This window comes from Chrysemys picta, chromosome 3 (assembly GCF_011386835.1).
Source record: "Chrysemys picta bellii isolate R12L10 chromosome 3, ASM1138683v2, whole genome shotgun sequence".
Classification (NCBI taxonomy): Eukaryota; Metazoa; Chordata; order Testudines; family Emydidae; genus Chrysemys; species Chrysemys picta.
The window spans coordinates 204,053,865-204,076,474 of record NC_088793.1 but is presented as its reverse complement, the minus strand read 5'-3'; the positions used below and the strand labels follow the sequence as shown (position 1 = coordinate 204,076,474).

Sequence of the window (22,610 nt, the reverse complement as noted above, 5' to 3'; positions counted from 1 at the left end):
AATATACTAATACAGGGGTCAGCAACCTTTCAGAAGTGGTGTGCCGAGTCTTCATTTATTCACTCTAATGCAAGGTTTCGCGTGCCAGTAATACATTTTAACGTTTTTAGAAGGTCTCTTTCTATAAGTCTATAATATAGAACTAAACTATTGTTGTATGTAAAGTAAATAAGGTTTTTTGAATATTTAAGAAACTTCATTTAAAATTAAATTAAAATGCAGAGCCCCTCGGACCGGTGGCCAGGACCAGTGTAAGTGCCACTGAAAATCAGCTTGCGTGCCATCTTTGGCACGCATGCCAGAGGTTGCCTACCCCGTACTAATAACTATGGTGACTTTGTGCTTTTAACTTTGTCCTCATTCACATAGTGTCATCAGGCATGAATTCACTGATACATGTACAGATTAGGAAAGTGAACTAATAACACCAATTACTCCCCTCTTGACTAAACATTATGTTCACCTTCTGCAACAAGTCAACAACATTGAACTTGACAGAAGATTAAGATATTTTCAAACTTTTCAAAAAACAAACAAAAGGATTACTGAGAAGATGTAGCAGTACTTCCTGGAACAAAAATGACCTTAAACTGTGTTGTGTGGCTGGATAGCTCCTTTATAAAATGGCAATAGTATATCATAGTCTACGTTATACATTCTCATTCACAAGGAATCCACCAATATGGAAACGGGCTACTGGGTAACCACGGCCACCAGCACTTATGTAGGCAACTCACCAAATAGAAATTTTGAGACCGAAGAATTCCCGCTATATATAGCCAGGATTCTGTCAGATGGAGGTTGTTCTACCTCCATCTGACAGAAGCTGCTCGCTGTACCATATTGCTTTGAGGAAGGCCTGCCACTTTGGTTTTTGCGGGCAATTTGTTTCCATCTTTTTCTCTCTTGTTATATCTTCTCTATTGCCTCAGACCTCCCTCTTCCCTGGCCGGCTGTAGAGGAACAGACTACTGTGGGAGGAGGCAAGAGCAGCTGAGTTCTGTCTGCTAGTGTCTCCTTCCCCCTGCTGCAGTAGAGTGTCTTTCCCTTGGCTCCTCAACAAGCAATTTGAGCATGTGGCTTAGCTCCTCGTGCGAAGGCATTTCAGCCACCAGATAATCCAAGGTTACACAGAGAAAGGCAAGGCCTGTGGGACATGTGGCCAGACCTTGACTGAAGCTGGGGATTCTCCCTGCATGTGTGACTCTCCTGGGATAAGATAAGGTAACCTTGTCTGCCCCAATCACCCCTGTTACCCCTGTGATACTGGCTGCCCCAAATCCTCCCATTGTGTTCATTCAAGGGGTCTTCATCTATCTAGAGATTGAAAATGTACCTCTTACGAAAGGTTTGTGCCTTGTCCTTAATTTGCAACCCCGACAACTGGCTTGTGGTTTCTATGGGGATTCTTTCTGGAGGGATCCCAGGATCCCAGCATGAAGATAAGGACACAGGTGCTTTAGAAGCAAAGGAGACATATAGGTTCGTGGGTGTAATTACAGAGAAATGACCTACATATTCAGAAAGTTAATGTCTCATTTACCCCAACCATATCTGTAATATTGTGTGCAATGTTGTTTGCACAGGATGTTCAAGGGTTTGTCAAAGTGTGGAGGAAGACAGCAAAGTTCATTGGATGGGTGGGGGAGGGAGCGGGGGGAGGACCTGCCTTATGGGCATAGACTTCAAGAGTCAAATATGTTAAGCCTTAAAAAAGGGTGATTGAGAGGGGACTTAAGCCTGGTGTATAAGTACTTGATGGGGTCGTACAAAGAATCTAGGGCAAGAACTGTTCACACTACAGGCTAAAGGTACAATACAAGACGGAGAATTAAAGCTCAAAGAAGTTCAGACCAGATATCCATATCCATTAAGGCTTATTTCAAAAGGTTATTAGCGTGTGCCTGGGTGGGAAGGAGCGGGGGGGAAGCTACCGGGATGCTCTGTGCAAGAACAAAGTAAACAATGCTGTTCTCTGATGGCAGTTGAGAGCCTTTGCTAGGATGAATAATTAGCCATCTCTTGCTCTCTCTCACTTCCTTTTACTGGTAATTCCCTCTAAGCAGTAGGCTACAATTACTGTTTTTCTTAGCCACAGATTTTCTTATGTGAAGTTTCAACCACTGCATTTTGGAGCAGGGGTAGGAAGCCCTGACTGAAGTGTGCTGTGCCAGTGTCAGCTTCTTCCTGTTATTACTTTTACATTCAAAGAATGCCTCCATCACCCCCAAAGGACTCAACAGTGCTGAGATACCTGGGGGGTGGAGACACCTAGGTATGCAATAAGGGCGCCTTTACTTCAATGAAGGCAAACACCAGCCCCTATGTCATTCCCCTGGGCGTCCCAATGTGAAATCCTGATATGTACAGTGAGAATCCTTTAATTTTTAGGAAGCAAAACCAATTCAACTGGTGTTAGCTGTTGGAACCCATCGTAGTGATTTCATTTTGCCCAGCTGTCTGAACACAAGTATCCTGTAAACAGTAAATGTTAATGAGGCCAATGTAAACAAGGTAGCCCATTTCAAACAGTTGACAAGAAGATGTGAGTATCAGCGGGGGAAATTAGGAAATTTTGGAATTTTGTTCGGTGGAAAAACATCACAATTTTGAAGTGTCAACATTTTGGAATTTCGCAAGGAATGGGAATTCTGGGGTCTGAACACCTCTAATTGAGACATTTTATTGCTTTGTTTTGTTTTTTAATACATGGTGAGAGTTCTCTCTTCCTCATATGTCCCACGGAGTAAATCCAAAAACATGCAGTCAGAAGTGATTCATGCTCTCAATACAGCACTATTTATTCATCTGGTGGTGCATTTTGGCATCTACAAGATGACATGTCCTTGCAAAGCTCATCAGTATCAATTACAAGTTTGACCAAAATTGTAAGTGTAGCATTTCTGCCACTACTATAAATACGGCTGAACCTGTTACCTGCCTCCTCTCATACAGAAAGCCTTAGCGACCATGTTGCTATTGAAATCAGGATTCTGCCATCCACTGCCACTTCTGATATTACTGCCTTATGATGTCAGCATCACCACTAATACTGATGGATCTTTACAAGAGAGAATGAATCAGTGGCTGGAGAAACAGAGGAACCAGAAGGGGTCCTGAACTTGGCTGAGTGGTGTATATAAAACCATGTCTAACATGAAAGAATGAAAGTCAATAAAACAAGCTAACGATCCGTCCTTCTCTGAATTGCTGCAGAGCTGTATAGGCACTTTAGACAGCAGCAGAGGAAAAGGGAACAACTGCTGCTTCTGCCAAGGTCAAAAAACAATTGCTAACCATTCATCTTTCCTTTTGCTGCCACTGGTGTGACCCTTGCTAGCATGTCTAACAACAAGTGACAGTGTAACCATGTCTGGGCCCATAACAAAGGCAAAAGTGTCGGGAACATTTTGTGGTTCATGGTAAAGATGTGGCCACAGCTGCGTGCACACACTGTAACACAAATATAAGCAATTAAAAAGACTGATGACATCTAACTACAACCAGGTTATTGAATCACTTTCATGGTAAATCTAAAAATGTATTAACTGAGCAGTATCAGTGAAAATGTAAAGAACGTTGCCATCTTAGTCCATCCCTACTATAGTGATCTCATTCTCCCTCAGAATCTTATTCTTTAGCTGCTATTGGTAACACACTCTTTACTTTAACTTTACATTTGCTATGTGCCATACCTTTTCTGTAAATCAAAATTAACCTTTCCCGTAAATAAAAACCAATCTCTGATATATTAATAAATCAGAAACTTCACAATCCTCTATGTAGATTGCCATAGGAAAGACTTCCCTGGAGAAAAATGGTTCGTACTTGCATAGAAACATTGACCTGGAAACATTAAAACCTTATGAGTTCAAGTAATACATTACTGTGGGGTTTTTTTCATCTGGTTCAACCCTATCTTCTTGCACAGGGTTGGGAGAACAGGCCAGCCAAATAGCTAAATGCCAGAATATTTAGATGGAAGAGAGATCTCAGGAGGAGAAATAATACCCCACACATCTGAGGGTTCTTGACAAGATGCAAGTCCAGTCCTGGCTAAGGGAATGGGAATACTTTTCAAAGGACTTCACTATTTAAGGTGACACTTAGTAACACGTTCCTCCCCAAAATGAATACAAAAAAACCTTCCACCATTAACTGAGGAGGGGAGGGATAGCTTAGTGGTTTGAGCATTGGCCTGCTAAACCCAGGGTTGTGAGTTCCCTCCTTGAGGGGGCCATTTAGGGATCTGGGGCAAAAATCTGTCCGGGGATTGGTCCTGCTTTGAGCAGGGGATGGACTAGATGACCTCCTGAGGCCCCTTCCAACCCTGATATTCTATTCTATGTACGCCAGCTAACAAATGTACATGGCGCTATGTGGCCCAGCATTCTCATGCAAAACAGCACCTAGCACAGTGGGGTCCCGTTCCATGACTAGGGCTCCTAGCCACTATAGTAATGCTAATAATAATAACATTAATTATAATAAAGCAGGCTGGTATCAGACTGCTTGGGAAAAACAACATACTGCCTAAACAAGAGGCAAAAACCTGTCTACTGGCAGACATGAAACTGCCTTGACTGCTTTGAGAAATGTAACTTCAAAACCCACAGGGTGGCAATACTGGATTAGTTCACTGGTCCATCTAATCTGATTCTGCCCCTGGAAGTGACTAGTACCTAATGTTTAATAGGCAAGAGGGCCTTGTCCTTAATGCAGCTCTGCAACTGTTCAATGCTTAATATGTGCAATAAAGTACTTCCTGAAAGAGGGAATCAGTCTTATGCTCTGAAGTATATGATCTGGTTCCTTTCTTATCATTGTTTCAGGCTGCACACTGAAATTATTATTCATCTTCAAAGACAAAATATTTTCTTAAAATGGAGTTAAGGCTGTAAATGCTCATTTGTTCTTTAGTAAAAAGCCCTATTGGAACCTTGCAATTATATTAAAAACAAATAAAACAAAACAAAACTGGAAGCCAGGAAATTCTAAGTGAGAGTTATATTTAAATTTTTGAAAGTCTGGTTCCTGTGATTTTCAGGAAGCATTCCCACATCCCCATGTTTATCAGTGCACAACTGCTTTGGTACATTAAGAAAGAGGGCTTTCAAAGTCTTTGAAATCAGCAGGAGTGCAGAAGTTGGGGAAATATATATGCTGATTGTAAAATTTCTAAAGTTTGTAAAGAGCTCACAAGCTTCTGAGAAGTTCAAAAGATTTTGAGTGGGTATCTCCAACATTAACCATGCAACAATTCCAAAAATAAGCACACAGAACCATAGGAATTGCCAGACTGGATCAGACATGTGGTCCTTCTAGACCAATGCCCCGACTCAGACAGTGGCCAGCACCAGATGCTTCAGAGGAATGTGCAAGAAATCTGGAATAACCTGCCCATAGGGAAAGTTTCTTCCTAACTCTAAATAGTCAGGATTGGTTTCTGCCCTGAAGCAGGGAGGTTTATATCACTTCCAAAACTCTTGGTTTTTAATTCTTACTATAGTATCTCTGGATATTCTTGCTATCAATATAAATGTCCAATTCTTTTTTGAATCCGGCTAAGCTTTTGGCCTCAATGTTATCTTGTGGCAGTGATTTCTACAATGAATTGTGCGCAGTGTGAAAAAATATTTCCTTTTTCACTTTTCAATTTCAGTGAACACCCCCCTTTGTTCTTGTGTTTGGGGAAAAGGCAAACAGAGGCTCCCAATCAACGTTCTAAATACCATTTTTTATATCTTTATCCCTCTTATTCATCTCCTCTCCAAAGTACACAGTTCCAGTCTTTTCAATCTCCCTTCGTATGAGTTTTCCCATGCCTCTAATGATTCTCCTTGCCCATATCTGAAGCCCTCCCTTTCTGACAGATACTGAAGATTGAAGATACTGAAGCAGGGTGACTAGAACTGAATATAGCTATCCTGGTATGGGCTCGCTTTTGATTTACATAATGGCATTGTAATATAGACAGTATTATGCTTTATCCCATTTTGCTTTTTCAACTGCTACTGCACATTGAGTAGAGATTTTTCACTGAACAGTCTGCTGTGAAGACCTGGTCTTTTTCTTGAGTTGTTGCAGCTAATTTAGCATCCATTAAGGTGAATGAGTAGTTCAGATTATTCTTTCCTATGTTAATTATTTTACAGTTGTGAACATTAAATTTCATCTGCCACCATGCTGCCAATTCACAAGCTTGGATACATCCTGTGAAATTACTCTCTGTCTTGTCTAGTCTTGACTAACCTAAATAATTTTGTTTTATCTGCAAATTTTGCCACCATCTGCAAACATTTATAAATATACTAAACAGGACCGGATCTACTTTGGAACCTTTTGGCACCCCACTGTTAACCTTTTACCATAATGAAAATTTACTATCTACTCCTACTCTTCATTTTTTGTCTTTTAGTCAGTTTCTGTTCCAGGACAATCCTTGGTGCCTCTCACACCATGACTACTTAGTTTCTTTAGTAGACTCTTGTGAGGGATTTTATCGAAGACTTTTAGAAAGTCCAAATAAATTATGTCAACTAGTTCTTTTTTATCCACTATTTTACTGACATAGTCAAAGAATTCTAATAAAGAACTGATGCATAACTTTCCTTTGCAGAAGCTATCTTCAAAAGCACTGGCTCTGACTGAGGACTGCTAAATAAAATAAATGTAGAGTGTCTATAGGCCAAGGCACTTTTGAGATATGACATTGCTAAAAAGCATCAGAAGACTTCAAAAACACTTTCTCTCATTTTTCAAACACTCATATCCCCAAAATACCTTGTTTAATTAGTTAAAAATGCCCAAAAGGAACAAAAAATTCTCTGGAAGGAGACATAAGAAACAGAAATAACCAGGCCTCTTTTCCAAAACAGGGTTTACTGTCTCTTATCATTTGAGAGAAGAATTTTGGAACTGAGCTCTGCCTCAGAATTCCTAGTCCAAAAGACTTCCTCATACCTAACCACAGATGGCACAAGGAGATCAGCTTTATAGAGAATCCACATAACCATCCCCCTGCTGAGAACTGGTAGGGGGATCTCTGTTGTGCATCCGGGTAGAATCCAGGCAAAGTTTGCCAGCAGGAAAATTGATTTAAAGTTAAAATACTTCCCAATGCTCTGTATTTACACACAGGACATGAAAAGTCTAGAGGGGAAAGTCCATAGAGTCTGTTACATGCCAGGTAAGCAGCCACAAACTAATCAGTGCAGGAATGTCATGACTAGATCCAATTCCATACATAACACATTACTTCAAATATTTGCAATGACCTGTGACTAAAAACTGTTTCATGAAATTCAACCAAACTTTACAGAAACATTCTCCTTTGCCTTCAGAGTAAGTTTGGTAATTTTGAGGCCAAATTAATTTTCCAAGCACAGGTTCCAGGGGTGCTAAAATTAGGCTTTTTAAATAAAAGCTGGTTCCAACCTTAATAACACAGCAGCTACCACTCATCTATAATAAAATTTTGGGAGCAGAAAGTCTCTCTCTGAAAGACTTTTGCTGTTAGACAGCAATGAATGTCAGCCAATTTACTGAAAGATTTATATACATACATGTGTGTTTAAGAACCGTAGTTTTCCAAATATTCCAGGGCAGCAAATAGAGTAGTTAGGCATAGAATACATGCTGTAATAAAATGAAACAATAATTTTATTCAGAAAGCAGAATTTGCTCTCATCTTACCTATAAAGATCTTTGATCAATCCCTCCTTCCAGCGAGAACAAAGATTGTTAAGGACCCGCTCATGCTGGCCAAACAAACAAATGTAGTTGGAGACAGGGAAGGGCTCCTTTGAAAGGCAGGTAATGGTTTCTACCATACAGTATTGGTTGACATGTATCCTGAAGTAATTCCCCTTTGTTGCAGCCCCTGTTATGATTTCCATCCCCTGGAACAAAAATAGTATGAATATTAAGAAAACTATTTAGACTGAGGGGATTTTCCAATTGGCACATGTATAGTATCAGCTAAAACTGATGTTACACATCCTGATAGTTACACTAGTTCTTTCTGAAACTAAGAAGATTTTAGTAGCAAATAGCAGCTTTAGGAAATGTAGTTTATAAAGCAAGGCACCTTAGTAAGGCTGATGGCATAATCATAGAAATGTAGGACTAGAAGGGATCTTGAGAGGTCATCTAGTCTAGCCCCCTGATCTGAGTCAAGACCATTTCTGACAGATGTTTGTGTAATCTATTCTTAAAAACTTCTGACAGGGATTCCCTTGGAAGCCTATTCCAGTGCTGAACTATCCTTATAATTAGAAAGTTTTTCCCTAATATCTAATTTAAATCTCCCTTACTTTAGCTTAAATCCACTACTTCTTGTTCTACCTTCAGTAGACATGGAGAACAATTGATCACTATCCTCTTTATAACAGCCCTTAACAGATTTGGAGACTGTTATCAGATCTCCCCTCCGCTTTCTTTTCTCAAGACTAAACATGCCCAGGTTTTTTAACCTTTCCTCATTGGTCAGGTTTGCTGAACCTTTGATCATTTTTGTTTCCCTCCGCACTCTCTCCAGTGTGTTAACATCTTTCTTAAAGTGTGGAGACTAGACCTGGATACAATGCTCCAGCTGAGGACTCACCAGTGTCAAGCAGAGTGGGACAATTACCTCCCATGTCTTACATGCGACACTCCTGTTAGTACACCCCAGAAAGGTATCAGCCTTTTTGCAATTGGATCACATTGTTCACTCATAGTCAATTTGAGATCCGCTATAACCCCAGCCCCCTTTTTCAGCAGTACTGTTGCCTAGCCTGTTATTCCCTATTTTGTAGTTGTGCATTTGATTTTTCTTTCCTGAGTGTAGTACTTTGCACCTGGCTTTACTGAATTTTATCTTGTTGACTCAGACCAATTCTCCAAATTATCAAGGTTATTTTGAATTCTAATCCTGTCCTCCAAAGTGCTAGCAACCCCTCCCAGCATGGTGTCAGCCATAAATTTTATAAGCACTCTCTCTAATCCATTATCCATGTCATTCAAAAATATTGACTATATTGGACCTCAAGACAGACCACTGCAAGACCCTGATAGACACGTCCCTCCAGATTGACTGCACCCATTGATAACAACTCTTTGAGTATGGTCTTTTGATCAGTTATGCATCCACCTTATAATAATTTCATCTAGACCACATTTCCCTAATTTGCTTATGAGAAAGTCATGTGGGAATGAGTCAAACATCAAGGTATATCACGTCTACAGCTTCCCACCTACCCACTAGGCCAATATCCCTGTCAAAGAAGGGAATCAGGCTGGTTTGGCATGATTTGTTTTTGACAAATCCATATTGGCTATTACTTATACCGTATTATCCCCTAAGTGCTTACAAACTGATTGTTTAATAATTTGTTCCAGTAACTTTCCATTTATTGAAGTTAGTCTATAATTCCCCGGGCTCTCTTTGTTCTTTGTTGCTATATTTGCCCTTCTCCAGTTCTCTGGTATCTCAACCATTCTCCATGAATTCTCAAAGATAATCCAAAATTGCTTTATCTAGTTCCTTAAGTATCCTAAGATCAATTTCATTAGGCCCTGTTGACTTGAATACCTCTAACCTATCTAAATATTCTTTAACCTGTTCTTTCCCTATTTTGGCTCTTGTTCCTTCCCCCTTGTTAATATGAATTGTGTTGAATATTTGATCACTATTAATCTTTTTAGTGAATGAAGCAAAATAGGCATTAAACAATGTAGCCTGCTTGATGTCATCAGTTATTCGCTCTCCTTCCCCACTGAGTACTTATACTTTCCGCCATCTTTCTCTTGCTCCTAATGTATTAATAGAATGTCATCTTATTGCCTTTTATATGCCTCTTGCTAGGTGTGCCTGAGGCCTTCTGATTTCGTGAATTAGCCTTTTTGATTTTGTCCCTGCTATTTCTTTGTACTCCTCTTCAGCAATCTGTCCATGTTTCCACTTTTTGTAGGACTCCCTTTTGATTTTCAGGTTTTTAAAGACCTCCTGATGGAGCCACGTTGGCTTCTTACTACTCGTCCTATCTTTCCTTTGCATCAAGATAGTTTTCTGTTGCATCTTTAATATTGTTGCTTTGAGAAACTACCAGCTCTTCTGAACTCCTTTCTCCCTTAGAATTTCTTCCCATGGGACCTCACCTACCAGGTCTCTGTGAATTTGTTAAAGTCTGCTTTTTGATGCCCATTGTCCTTAATCTGCTGCACTTGCTTCTTCCTTTCCTTCATATCATGAAATCTATCATTTCATGCTCACTTTCACCCAAACTGCCTTCAACTTTTCAGACTCACAACCATTTCCTCCCTGTTAGTCAGAATGAAGTCTAAAAATGGCCATTTGCCTGCTATGCCACCCCTTTGAAGTCAATGGGGACCTATATGGGTATAGAAGTCTGCCTGCATGCGATCATTTGGAAGATCCGGACTTAAGCTCTTCTATTTACTTTTAATATCAAAAGTAGCTTACAGTAACAAGGATTTTAAAAACTACTATTATGATGCAAAAATAGCCAAGTCAGTAACCAGACAGAAATAAAAGGAAACTCATTTAGCATTGCTAACAGTACAAGAAAAGACACAAAGTCCAGTATTTTAGTATAATTAAATTGCACAAAAATTTAGTGAATTACAAAAGAATGTAAAAGATAAAACAGGTGCATTGAGCAAATCTCTCTTAACCAAGCATTTTGGTTTTCTGCAGCGATTTTGTTGAGCAATGACCTCGATATAGGATTTATTTTATTTTATTTTATTTGCTGAAGTTGATTTGGAATTGCTATTACCCAAAGATAACAGTGACCTCATATAAATGTTAAACCGCATTAGTAAATATTCTCTTTGGTAAATCACTGTTTATTATTATTTGACATAGTTGTACTAACTTTAGAAATGCATATTACACTTTTAGCCAGCCCAGTCTATAGGGTTAAACTGTATTTATCAACTACAGTATTTAAAAATGATACTTTAGTCTTGACAAACTGCAAGAGCAGTTATCATCTATTCATGCAATTCTTTCACACTATTCATCCATTCGGGTGCTACATCTCTCTAAGTTTTTCTACACCTTCCATCACTGCTGTACTAGAGCACTTCCTAAAATTACAAAGTCAAATCCTCAACTTGTGTAAATCAACATAGTTCTGTGGAAAATAATGATGCTATATAGATTTACACCAGCTGAGGATCTGGCCCAAAAAACATACAAATGAAGGTATACTTATTGAACTCGCTTTTCCTTCTAGTCAGCAGAGGATGCGTATTGTTTCTAGTTTGTTTGAATTTTGTGAGAAATAAGCCCGCAGAGCAGCCTTTTAAACTGTCAAGAGGTAGTGTGGTCTAGTGGATATAGCACTATACTGGGACTAGGAAACCTGGTTCTACTCCCATTTCTACCATAAACATGCCATGTGACTTTGGATAAATAATTTCCCCACTCTCTTTCAGAGATGTAGTCTGTTTAATCTATTTAAATGGTAAATTCTTCATAGCAGGGCCTGTCTTTTACTCTAGCACTATGAGACCCCAATCCTCGCTGGGGACTCTAGGCTTTACTGCAACATCACTACAACTGAAATACTAGTTGTGTTGGTTGTTAATTCTGGTGTGACTGTGCTTGCTTTCATTTAGCCAAAATCAATCAGCTACCGAATGAATGGACAAAAGATAATCATACATTTTAAACCTCATATTTCAATGTTGTGGCCAAATATTTCACAGGTATATTTTGAGCTGTGCTCATGTTCTAGTTTTGAAAATTAGTTGCTAGGTTACAGCAAGCTCTGTTACTCCCGCAGCACTCTGCTAATACGTTTTGCTAGTTTTTCTCATTTCTTTCTGCAGTGTGTTCTTTGATGATGTGCATGAAGTGTTTGGAATGTTTTAAAAGATGTTCTCTTTTAAGAGGACTGTGAACAAGTCAAAAGGTACAGTGAAAAAATTCTAATAATGCTTTTGGTATTTAGAGTAGAAGAGACACTCCTTGTCAGGCCTCCCCCAAAAGGGCTATTGTAAGGTTCCTTCTGGATCCATCACACAGAACCCAAAAAAGAGGGGGACCAATTATTTGATTTTTCATAGCTTCTTCTAAGTCTATATTTCCCCCCCACACACTTTAAACTCTCTATTCTTACTAAGGATCTCTGAACTTAAGGAACCAAAAATCCTTGAAAAGCTATGGGGGTTCTGTTGGCCTCTTGCCACGAGTGAAGGTCTTGCACAGATGGTATCTTAGAGAATCAGTCCTTTTAGGTTGTTTGTGTGTATGTTGTATTTGTGGTATACCTGTGAATTTAAGTTTCTGGTAAATGAAGAGCTGAAAATGCCTTAAAGACACTGGTAATAAAGAATCACAGTTCATGGATCTATTGATAAAAGCCCTGATTCAGGAAAGCGTTTATGCATGTACTTAAGTCCATCACTATTCAGGACATTACTCAAGCGCATGGTACTTACGTAATGTCCTGAATAAGAATGCGTTCCTGAATCAAAGGCAAAGCAAAGAAAAATTCAGTAATAATACTTACATAATTAGGTTGTGTAATTTGTACATCCAAGCGTGTAGGGATTCCTGGTTTGGAAATATGCAAGTAATTATAACCTCCGGGTAGAACACCTCCTACCATAGACAAAACAGCTAAGATTAATATCTTTGTTAATGTTGTAAATCACAATTTATTTATTCAGTCATAAAAAAAAAGCAAGTTCCCCCCAAGTCATATGTTATTTACTAAAGAATTCCTTGGAGAAAAAAAAATGTTGCTTTTTGATGGCATTCATATTGTATATGTTTTTGTATTTTTGTGTATTTCAGTGCAATAGTCACATTGGGCCAGATTCTGATCATAGTTATATTGGTGTTAAAATGGAATATAGCTACTGATTTCAACGGAATTATTCCAGATTTACAACTGTGTACGTGACATCATAATCTGGTACATTATTAGCAAAGAATATATTCTTTATATTTCTTTTGGTAACGGTAAGATGTAATATGCAACTTAAGACAAACTAGGGATGGTGAATCTCAAAGGACACATTTTCAAAGATCCATGCAGCATGTAACTCTTGCAAAGAACATACACACTTATGCACAAATATACATCAACAAAGCAATGGATTTGTGCATATATATATTGCGATATCCTGTCCCTTTAAATGTTTGGACACACTGCACTTCCCCCTTCCCAGTGGCCTCACTTTCGCTGCCAGAATGATAAAGCTACCATCATAGCTGACCGCTGTGTTTCTATCAGTGCCTTGTGTGTCTATCTCCTTCTCTGCTGGGTCCAAATATTACATATTGGTTAGGAGGACCTTCTATCCCACGAGTGTCCAGTGCTCCCATTTCCTTAACAAGAAGAATAATAAGTAAACAGATACTATTTTAAGAAAGGAAAACACTTCCCCTAGAAACAAGGTGGCAGACTGCTGCTGCACTTTGCTTCAGGCATAACTGGAACCAGCCAGCTAGAGAGGAGGAAGTAGGCAATTAGAAGTAGAACCAAGGAAGAGGTTTCTGCCATTGCTGCTGAGCTGCCAGAATTGTTCAAACAGAACAGTGATGGGTAGGGTTGCCAACCCTCCAGGATTGGCCTGGAGTCTCCGTGAATTCAAGATTAATCTTTAATTAAAGATTGTCGTGTGATGAAATCTCCAGGAATACAGCCAACCAAAACTGGCAACCCTAGTGATGGGGAAACAAGCAGCCATCTTGGCTGAACCATGTGCAAGCAGGCAGGGAGACAGCTTTATCCTGCACTGAGGACTTCAGCCAGCAGAGGGTGCCGAATTGCAGCCAAAGGAAGAATTCTGCATTCTGCAGTGTAGGCACTCAGCAAGCAGAGGGCGATCAAGCACAGACAGCACTCTCGTCAACCCAAAGAAACTTCCAACAAAGTGTTTTATCTCAGTTTGATGTATTGGTTACCCATTACAAAGAAAGTGCTAAGGATGATATGCTCTCTCTTGTGAAGGGAATGGTAATAAAAGGTACAGTTTTGGAACATAAGAATCCCCAGTTTACACATTTCGTGTCATGTCAATGTGAATTATCTGTGAATCATGGTTGCATATTATGGGGAATGCGAGTGACCTTTCCACTGCTGGTTTTAGAAGCTCTTCACAAAGATCATTGTGGCATTGTTTGGATGAAGACAATAGCCCAGAGTCATGTCTGCTGGCCAGGGATCAACAAAGACGTTGCGAGGAAGATCTAGTGCTATACTATGTGTTAGCAAATTCAGCATGATCCTCGCCCAGTTCATCTATATCCTTGGTCTTGGCCTCAGACTCCTTGGAAATATATTCACATGGACTTTGCTGGACCATGAGAAGGTTACATGCTTTTGGTTGTAGTTGATGCCCATTTGAAATGGCCATAAGTTTTCAGAATGACTTCCACTACAGCTACCAAGACCATTGGACACCTTTGTACCTTGTTTAATCATTTTAGTTTATTGTTACAGTTGGTGAGTGACAATTGATCTCAACTGTGTTCTGGAGAATTTCAGAGGTCCCTAGCTTCAAATGGAATTATCACATACACTCTGCTCCATACCATCCTGCTACAAATGGACTAGCAGAACATTTTGTACAGACACTTAACCATGCCTTAAGAGCTAACAAGTATATTTTGAGTCATCAGCAGAAATTGGACAATTTCTTGCTTGTCTACAGAAATGCACCACATGCCACCATCCAGGAGTCACCTGCAACTCTTTTCTTGAAGTGATATTTGCATACCTGTTGGGACCTGCTATGTGCTGATGGTGCCTCCTGTGCAGCTAAATCCCAAGCTGTGCATAATGATCAATGACGTGAGACTTGTCATAATTCTTTTGAAGTAGGAGACTTAGTGTGGACTTGCAACTATGGTTGTGGAATGAAATGGGTACCTGGAGATCTTGTAAAATGCATGGGATCTGTTTTGTTTGTGGTGAAACTATCCAGTTGTACTCTATGGATTGACATATAGATCAGTTGCAGCCTCAGCAAGTACCAAAATCCGGGGATGTTCCAGTAGGACTTTCTGTTCCTCTGATTGAAACCTCTCCAGTTAAAACTACTAATTTTGATGGCTTGGTGGAAGAAACTTTGGTATCTGGTCTAGCTGATTCCTTACCAGATCCAACTGATTCCTTATCATCAACTGTTGCTGTTGTTCAGCACACTGCCACACCACCATTACCATGTTATCACAAAAGACTGTGAACACCAGTGGTGCACCTGAACATATAAATTATTTAGTTAGTGAGTTGCTATTCCAGGGCAGAATAATTCCTTGCAATTTAAGAGTCTGCGGTAGTCTACCTGTAACCTTTAATTAGGGTACAGAGTGTTTTTTGTTAGCCGTGTAAATGATAATGTATGTATTTTTGTGAAGTTCTTTAAAGTAGGGTGGAGGAATGTGGTGTCCTGTCCCTTTAAATATTTGGGCACTCTGCAGTCCCCCTGCCCCAGTGAAAAGCCTCACTTACACATTGGTTTCAGTTTTGATGCCAGAACAATAAAGCTACCACCACAGCAGACAGCTGTTTTCCTATCTCCTTCTCTGCTGGTCCAAATAGAACATATATCAGACATACTACATGTGCAAATAGATCAGAGGGAACATTGCACTTGCAATTACCCCATTTGCACACACTACTGTGATTTTTTATGGGCCCAAAGGCCTACACGCATTGGCTGAAATCATGCCTGTACACAGGGCCAACACAGGGTCTGTGAACCAGTTAACTCAGATTTGAGGGCTAGTGCTGGCTCTCTGTGTAGGGGTGAATTTCACACAATGTGGTCCATCCATTGCAAAGGATTTTGAAAGTTTGGTCCCCAAAATGTCAGATATCCAGTTTGTTTCTGATTAACTTTATTTTGGAAATCTGACAAGACTAAGCTTTTTTTTTTTTTTTTTTTTTTTTTTTTTTTACAAAATTTCTGTTTTGGCTCGATGTGAAATAACATGAGAATAGAATTTCTTGGCACATTCTGACACGTCTGTTTTGGGACTAAACCAGGAAGTGCAGAGACACACTAAAATTTAACCTTCTATGTGTTACTAGGAATCATTTACCATCGGATTTCAGCATCAAAACTGATTCCTTTGGGGCAAGATTTGAGAAAAAGTTGTTATTTTATTGAACTTGTTGGCTCAGTGCCTAATAAGAACAAGGATAAATCACAGAGAGAAATAATGAGTTTTTTCATAAGAGTTTGTTGCTGACAATTAGATCATTAATATGAAATTCTCAGAAAATTCAATTGGTCAAAGATGTAAACTGCAAGGTTGGGAGAGGCAAATCTGAAAGATTTCAAGTACTGTAGGCTAAAAACTAGTATGTGTTGTTACAAGCTAAGTATAAGTGATCTAATTAGCTGCACTACATGTTCTCATCAAACAGTGTTAAGCTAGACACACCTTTATCATCAAGAAGTGAGTCTAAGGATAGAGATGAAGAATGAATGGCAAACAAATAGAACAGAGAACAAATTTGATGGTAGTGACAAAGTGTGAGGACATGGGAGTCTTCCTTCACTAATATGGTTAAGTATAAATAAAGTAACATTACACCTCCTGCAGGTACCCATCAGCTCAGGTGTACAGCATAAAATTTACTACAGTTCAACAATTTGTTACTTAATATTTACTTATATAAAAAATTCCAACAATACTAATATAATTCATGCCATACTATGGCATTTTGTGCTACAGAAGAAAGTATTGAAGAAAACCTAGAAGTGTAACAAACTGAAGAATTTGTTTTTGACACACCTTGAATTTTACATCCCCTGTACATAGGGATGAGTCTATCCAGATCTTCTGGTGGCTCAGAAACTGGCTCAAGAGTTGGATCAAAGAGATTCAGCATAGCTGCAGCAAGCTGGAAACCAATCTCTTTCGAACTGAAATTGCTGTGTGTCCATTCATTTGCATAATATATATTGGAGAACTTGGTTAAAGGTCCTGCCGCTCTGATAGTAACGTCATTAGTATGGAAGTTGGCATCGATCACAAGTCTTCCATCATAAACAAGGCACGCGTCATTAATCGCCTTGAAGGTTTCATAATCCACTCCCTTGTTGGAAAAGTTAAAGAATGCCTAAAAAGATGTAACAAATGTAGGTCATACTACATTAGTCATTGTCTAACACAATAAATGAGGTTGTGTGACTCATTATTTAATGTGATTTATTTTACAAACTACAGCACAAAATACAACATGACTTTGTATACCCTGATGTGGCCTATTGACCAAATTTTGAGATTAATTAAAAGGGACCCAAAGAGCTGAGATTTATTGAGCTAAGAGTATTCATAATTTCCTACTTTCTGGTTAACTAGATGTACTGTATTTTAATAGCTTTATATTATTTAGTCCTTTAAATATCCCGAACTCAAGTACATTGTGACGTCATGCAGTCTATATGGTTTTATAAAAACTTGATAATAAGTCAATATAATGTAACTGGGATAGTTTTAGAGAAAATACGGTAATAAGTGAATGTAAGTAACTGGGATATGCCTCATGCAAAAGGTCTCTTGTAAGGTATCATTACAAAGCTTATAATCTACTGAGTATGATCATCTGATTTGTATAAATGTACCACTCTTGTATCTAAAACTAGAAATATAAAATGTAACTCTGAGGGCCTATTGTAATTGTGTAAAATGTGGACCATTAATGATGGTTTGGAATCTTGACTCCCATTGTCTGCAGATGGCTGTAGTTACCTGTGAGTCTCCCTGTATATGTGTGTGCTGGCAAGTGAGTAATGAAGTCTTGCAGGGACATGTGATCATGTCACCTGAACTGGAATCCATCTTTAACCTGGTGCTTTTCCAGTGAGGGGGGGTGGAAACCCAGAGAGACAAAGAGTTCCCGCCTTATGCAAAAGATATATAAAGGGGGGAAGAGAACAGAGAGGAGGAGAAGCCATCATGAAGAATCCCCTAGCTACCACCTGAGCTGCAACAAGAGCTGTACCAGGGGAAAGAATTGTGCCCAGGCCTGGAAGGTGTCCAGTCTGAGAAAAACTTACTGAAACATCTCTGAGGGTGAGATTATCTGTATTTAGTTTGATTAGGCATAGATTTGCGCATTTTATTTTATTTTGCTTGGTGACTTACTTTGTTCTGTCTGTTACTACTTTGAACCACTTAAATCCTACTGTCTGTATTTAATAAAATCACTTTTTATTTAGTAATTTACTCAGAGTATGTATTAATACCTGGGGGAGCAAACAACTGTGCATATCTCTCTATCAGTGTTATAGAGGGCGAACAATTTATGAGTTTGCCCTGTATAAGCTTTATACAGGGTAAAACGGATTTATCTGGGTTTGGAGTTGGGAGTTGGGCATCTGAGTGCTAAAGACAAGCTGTGAGCTGTTTTCGGGTAAACTTGCAGCTTTGGGACAGGAGATTCAGATCCTGGGTCTGTGTCTGGAGCCAGACGGGAGTGTCTGGCTCAGCAAGACAGGGTGCTGGAGTCCTGAGCTGGCAGGGAAAGCAGAAGCAGGGGTAGTCTTTGCACATCTGGTGGCAGCTCCCAAGGGGGTTTCTGTGATCCAACCCGTCACAGACCCAAAGAGCTGAGATTTATTGAGCTAAGAGTATTCATAATTTCCTACTTTCTGGTTAACTAGATGTACTGTATTTTAATAGCTTTATATTATTTAGTCCTTTAAATATCCCGAACTCAAGTACATATTTTATCTTTGTCATTACAAGTATATGATAAAGAACGCAAGGCTTTACAAAATTCTCCCCACCCCCGCAACATATAAGCGAAACTGAAAAACAATATACTTGAAAATAACACAATTTCATGTCTTTGAAAGGGTATTTGTGCATTACATATATTTTTGTATGCTAAAGCTATAATATTTATGAGAAACCATAACTATCATGTTTGCCAGATTAGTTTTTATAATCTGTAGATATAATGGTATTCTATTTTTCAACTAACAAATGTTTGGGGTAATTTCAAACATTTATTAGTACATGAAGACAAATGAATGATAAAATATAAACTAGTCAAGTAAAAGATTTTTCCATCAGAATTATGAGATGCTAGGTTTCTATTTAAATTTTCTTGATTATACATCATGTGTTCTTTCTTCAACAAGGTTTGCATCTCTTTCTAACTTAACATTTTTTTAACTTATTATTTACAACACAAAAACAAAAGGGACATTCAATGAAAAAAACGGTTACCCACCTTTCATAACTGTTGTTCTTTGCGATGTGTTGCTCATGTCCATTCCATTCTAGGTGGGTGCGCGGTCACGTGCACAGTCGTTGGAGATTTTTGCCTTAGCAGAATCTGTAGGTTTGGCTGTGGTGCCCTCTCGAGTGCCGCGCTTATGTGTCGGTATAGTAGGCACCACCAGCCCTATACCCTCTCAGTTCCTTCTTGCCGGCAACTCCAACAGAGGGGCAGGAAGGCAGGTAATGGAATGGACATAAGCAACACATCTTGAAGAACAATAGTTACAAAAGGTAGATAACCGTTTTTTCTTCTTCGAGTGCTTGCTCATGTCAATTCCATTCTAGGTGACTCACAAGCAGTATTCCTGAGGTGGGCCGTGCGGCTTGCAACACTGCTGTACCAAAGCCAGCATTGTCTCGGGTCTGCTGGGTAAGTGCATATTGATGTTTCGCTGGGCCAGGTTGCACAGGTGAGCAGGAGGAGGAAGGGCGGCGATGACTAAAACTCGTGTCTCTGTTTCTTCTCCTTGCAGATCCCTGCCGGAGCTGCCAAGGCCTTGGAGGCAGGGATGGTTGGAACTGCTTTCTCGTCGATATGGCATATGCAGACCCAGTGAGCGGAGGGTGGCCTAAGTGTCCTTCAGTCTGTGCAGCTTCGCATCCGTTTGTTCTGCAAAGGGTTGGTTCCCATGAAACGGGAGGTCCTGGATGGAGGACTGCATCTCCTGGGACAGGCCTGTGGTTTGAAGCCAGGAACTGCGTCTCATGACCACTGCCGATGTGACCACCCTGGAAGCCAAATCAGCTGCATCCCAGGCCATTTGGAGGGAGCATCTTGCTGCTGATGTATCCTCCTCAACTAGGGCCCCAAATTCTTGGGCCGAGTCCTGGGGCTTGGAATCCTTGAATTTATGGAGCGAGTCCTGTAAGTTGAAGTTATATCTCCCCAGTAAAGCCTGGTAGTTCGCCATCCTGAATTGAAGGCTGGCCGTTGAATAAATCTTTCTTTCAAAAAGGTCCAACCTCTTGGCCTCTTTATTTTGGGGGGAGGAGGAGGTGTAGAACTGTTTTGCCTTTGTCTGTCTTTCTCGTTGGCTGCCGAAATGACCAGCGAGCCGGAGGCGGGTGGGTGTACAAGTGTTCGAAACTCTCAGCTGGGATGAAATACTTCTTTTCAGCCCTCTTGGAGGTGGGTGAGATGGGAGATGGGGTTTGCCGGAGGGCTTTGGCTATTTTCAAGACCCCCTTGTGCGCCGGCAGTGCAACATGTGCGGGGGCAGATGCCGAGAGCACATTAAACAAGGTGTCCAACTGCTCCTTCATCTCATCCATCTCCAGGCCCAAGTTCGTGACCACCTTTTGAAGCAGAGTCTGGTGCTCCTTAAAGTTGTCCGGCAGGCTGGCATGAGAGGGTCCTGAAACCACCTCATCTGGAGATGAGGACGATGACTGGACCACCGCAGGAGGCACAGGGGCATCATCACAAGTTGGGGAAGGAGGTTTTGGAGTGGGCACTCGCTCCTCCACTCTGGCATCCGATTGTGCTTCGCAATGAAGAATGATGTGAAGGGGGCATCAGCATAACTGGCATACCCCCGCCCTCCAATAGGGCCACTGCACCAACCACTGGCCTTGCTGCCAGGATGGCATTGCGGCAGTTGACGTGGCCTCAGGTGCCCACTGTGCTGCCTTGGCAAGGGATTAAACTCCCTTTCCGTGCCGGAGGAATTCCCTTCTGGTGACCACGGTGGGGCCGTTGATGCCTGAGTCTGATGGCTAACTGTCACCGTGGGTGACGTAGTGGCACAGCTGTGTGGCTAAAAGCTGCGTAGTGTAGACTTAGCCTAAGTTACTAACTACACTACTTAACAGGTACTTACTAACGAACTACGGTGAACAAACTGTTTACAAGACACTTAGAGCTGGAAGAAAGGAGAGAACCACTAACCACTTGCTAGGCAAGGGAAAGGCCTCCAACCAACTGAGAGGGTGTAGGGCCAGGAGCGCCTAATATACCGACGCATGAGCGCGGTGCTCCCGAGGGCGGCCAGGCTGACCCTATGGATACCGTTAAGGCAAAAGTCTCTGACGACTGTGCACGTGGGCGTGCGCACATCTAGCATGGAATCGACATGAGCAAGCAACTGAAGAAGAATAAAAAGTTAGTAAATTCAAAACTGATAAAAGGAAATTTTATCACTCCACGTCTACTTAGACTGTGGAACTAATTGCCACTGGAAGCAGTTGAGGCCCAGAATTTAGCAAGATTGATAAAGGTATTAGACATTTATATGCATAGCAAGAATATCCAGATTATAATGAAAATTTTGGAAGGGTTATTAAACCTCATGCTTCAGGGCTTAAGCAAATCTCTAATAATTAGGGATCAGAATGAGACCAATGAGGGCTGTCAGATTATCCCACATCTGCCAACTGTGGGTTCTTGCTCCTTCCTCTGAAGCATCTGGTGGAATAGAACACCCTGGGTGTCAAGCTGCAGGATTTTTCTAGTCAGCAGTCCCATTGGGGCCAATTGCCCCGAGGGCCCTGCAGAGGATTCCAAGGGTATAAAAGGGATGTGTGTGGCCCCATCTGCCCTTCAGTTCCTTCCCTACTTTTGGAATTCTTTATCTGAGACTGTAAAGAAAGGGGAGGGTGGGCAGGTAGTATGAATATTCAGAGAACACTCTCAAGGAACAAGTTAATGGTAAGCAACCTCTCTTTCTTCTTCAAGTGCCCTCTGCATGTGCCCACTTGTGGGAAATTAGCAAGCAGCTCAGCTCCCTAGGAAAGTGGACTGAGGCGTTCTAGGCAAATGAGGACTATAAAACTGCCAAAACTAGCATCAGTTGTAGACGGCAGTCCAAGAGTGTATTGGAAGTGGCCACTGTTTCACACTCCCACATCAGACTGTAGTGAGGGACATTCCCCCCCCCCCCCCCCCGCCCCGCAAATATGTACATTTACAGCTTCAAGCAAGAACGTTACAAATTCTACAAAAAACATGAGAGATGCAATGGATGCTGTCTTCAAATTAGTTGAATACGTTTGATACATCTGGGTGAATGAACACTTGACTTGTCTTAATAGGGACGTAAAAGAAATACAGACAGATAAGAGGCCTATTCGAGGTGGAAATGGAGATGACTGGAGACTGAAAATGGGGATTTGAGGGAACCAACTGTCACAATAACATTTCACATAGGACTACAGTTTACAGATAACTGGGTCATGTGGTTTGTGTCTCAGTACGTCTGGGCAGTAGCAATGGTTATGAAAAAATCCTTTCCTCAAGTGTATGGTGCGAATGATACTCTGACAACTAGCAGAGCAAGAGCTTTGAGACACAAGGCTCCACCCCAAATCGAATGAGACACTGGCACAAGAGGACATATCTCCTGGG

At 40.6% G+C, this 22,610-nt stretch overlaps 1 protein-coding gene across 3 annotated transcripts in view; it reads right to left on the bottom strand.

Moving 5' to 3' along the window:
- The window catches only part of CFAP61 (cilia and flagella associated protein 61), a 194,932-nt gene that overhangs the window by 30,938 nt on the left and 141,384 nt on the right, over positions 1-22,610 (bottom strand). For all 3 annotated transcript variants that reach the window (XM_008173983.4, XM_024110661.3, XM_065589825.1), the window contains 3 exons: positions 16,769-17,096; positions 12,525-12,616; positions 7,696-7,901 (listed from right to left, as the gene is read on the bottom strand). In XM_008173983.4, the coding sequence (XP_008172205.2) occupies positions 7,696-7,901; positions 12,525-12,616; positions 16,769-17,096 (626 nt within the window). The remainder of the gene's footprint in view (positions 1-7,695; positions 7,902-12,524; positions 12,617-16,768; positions 17,097-22,610) is intronic.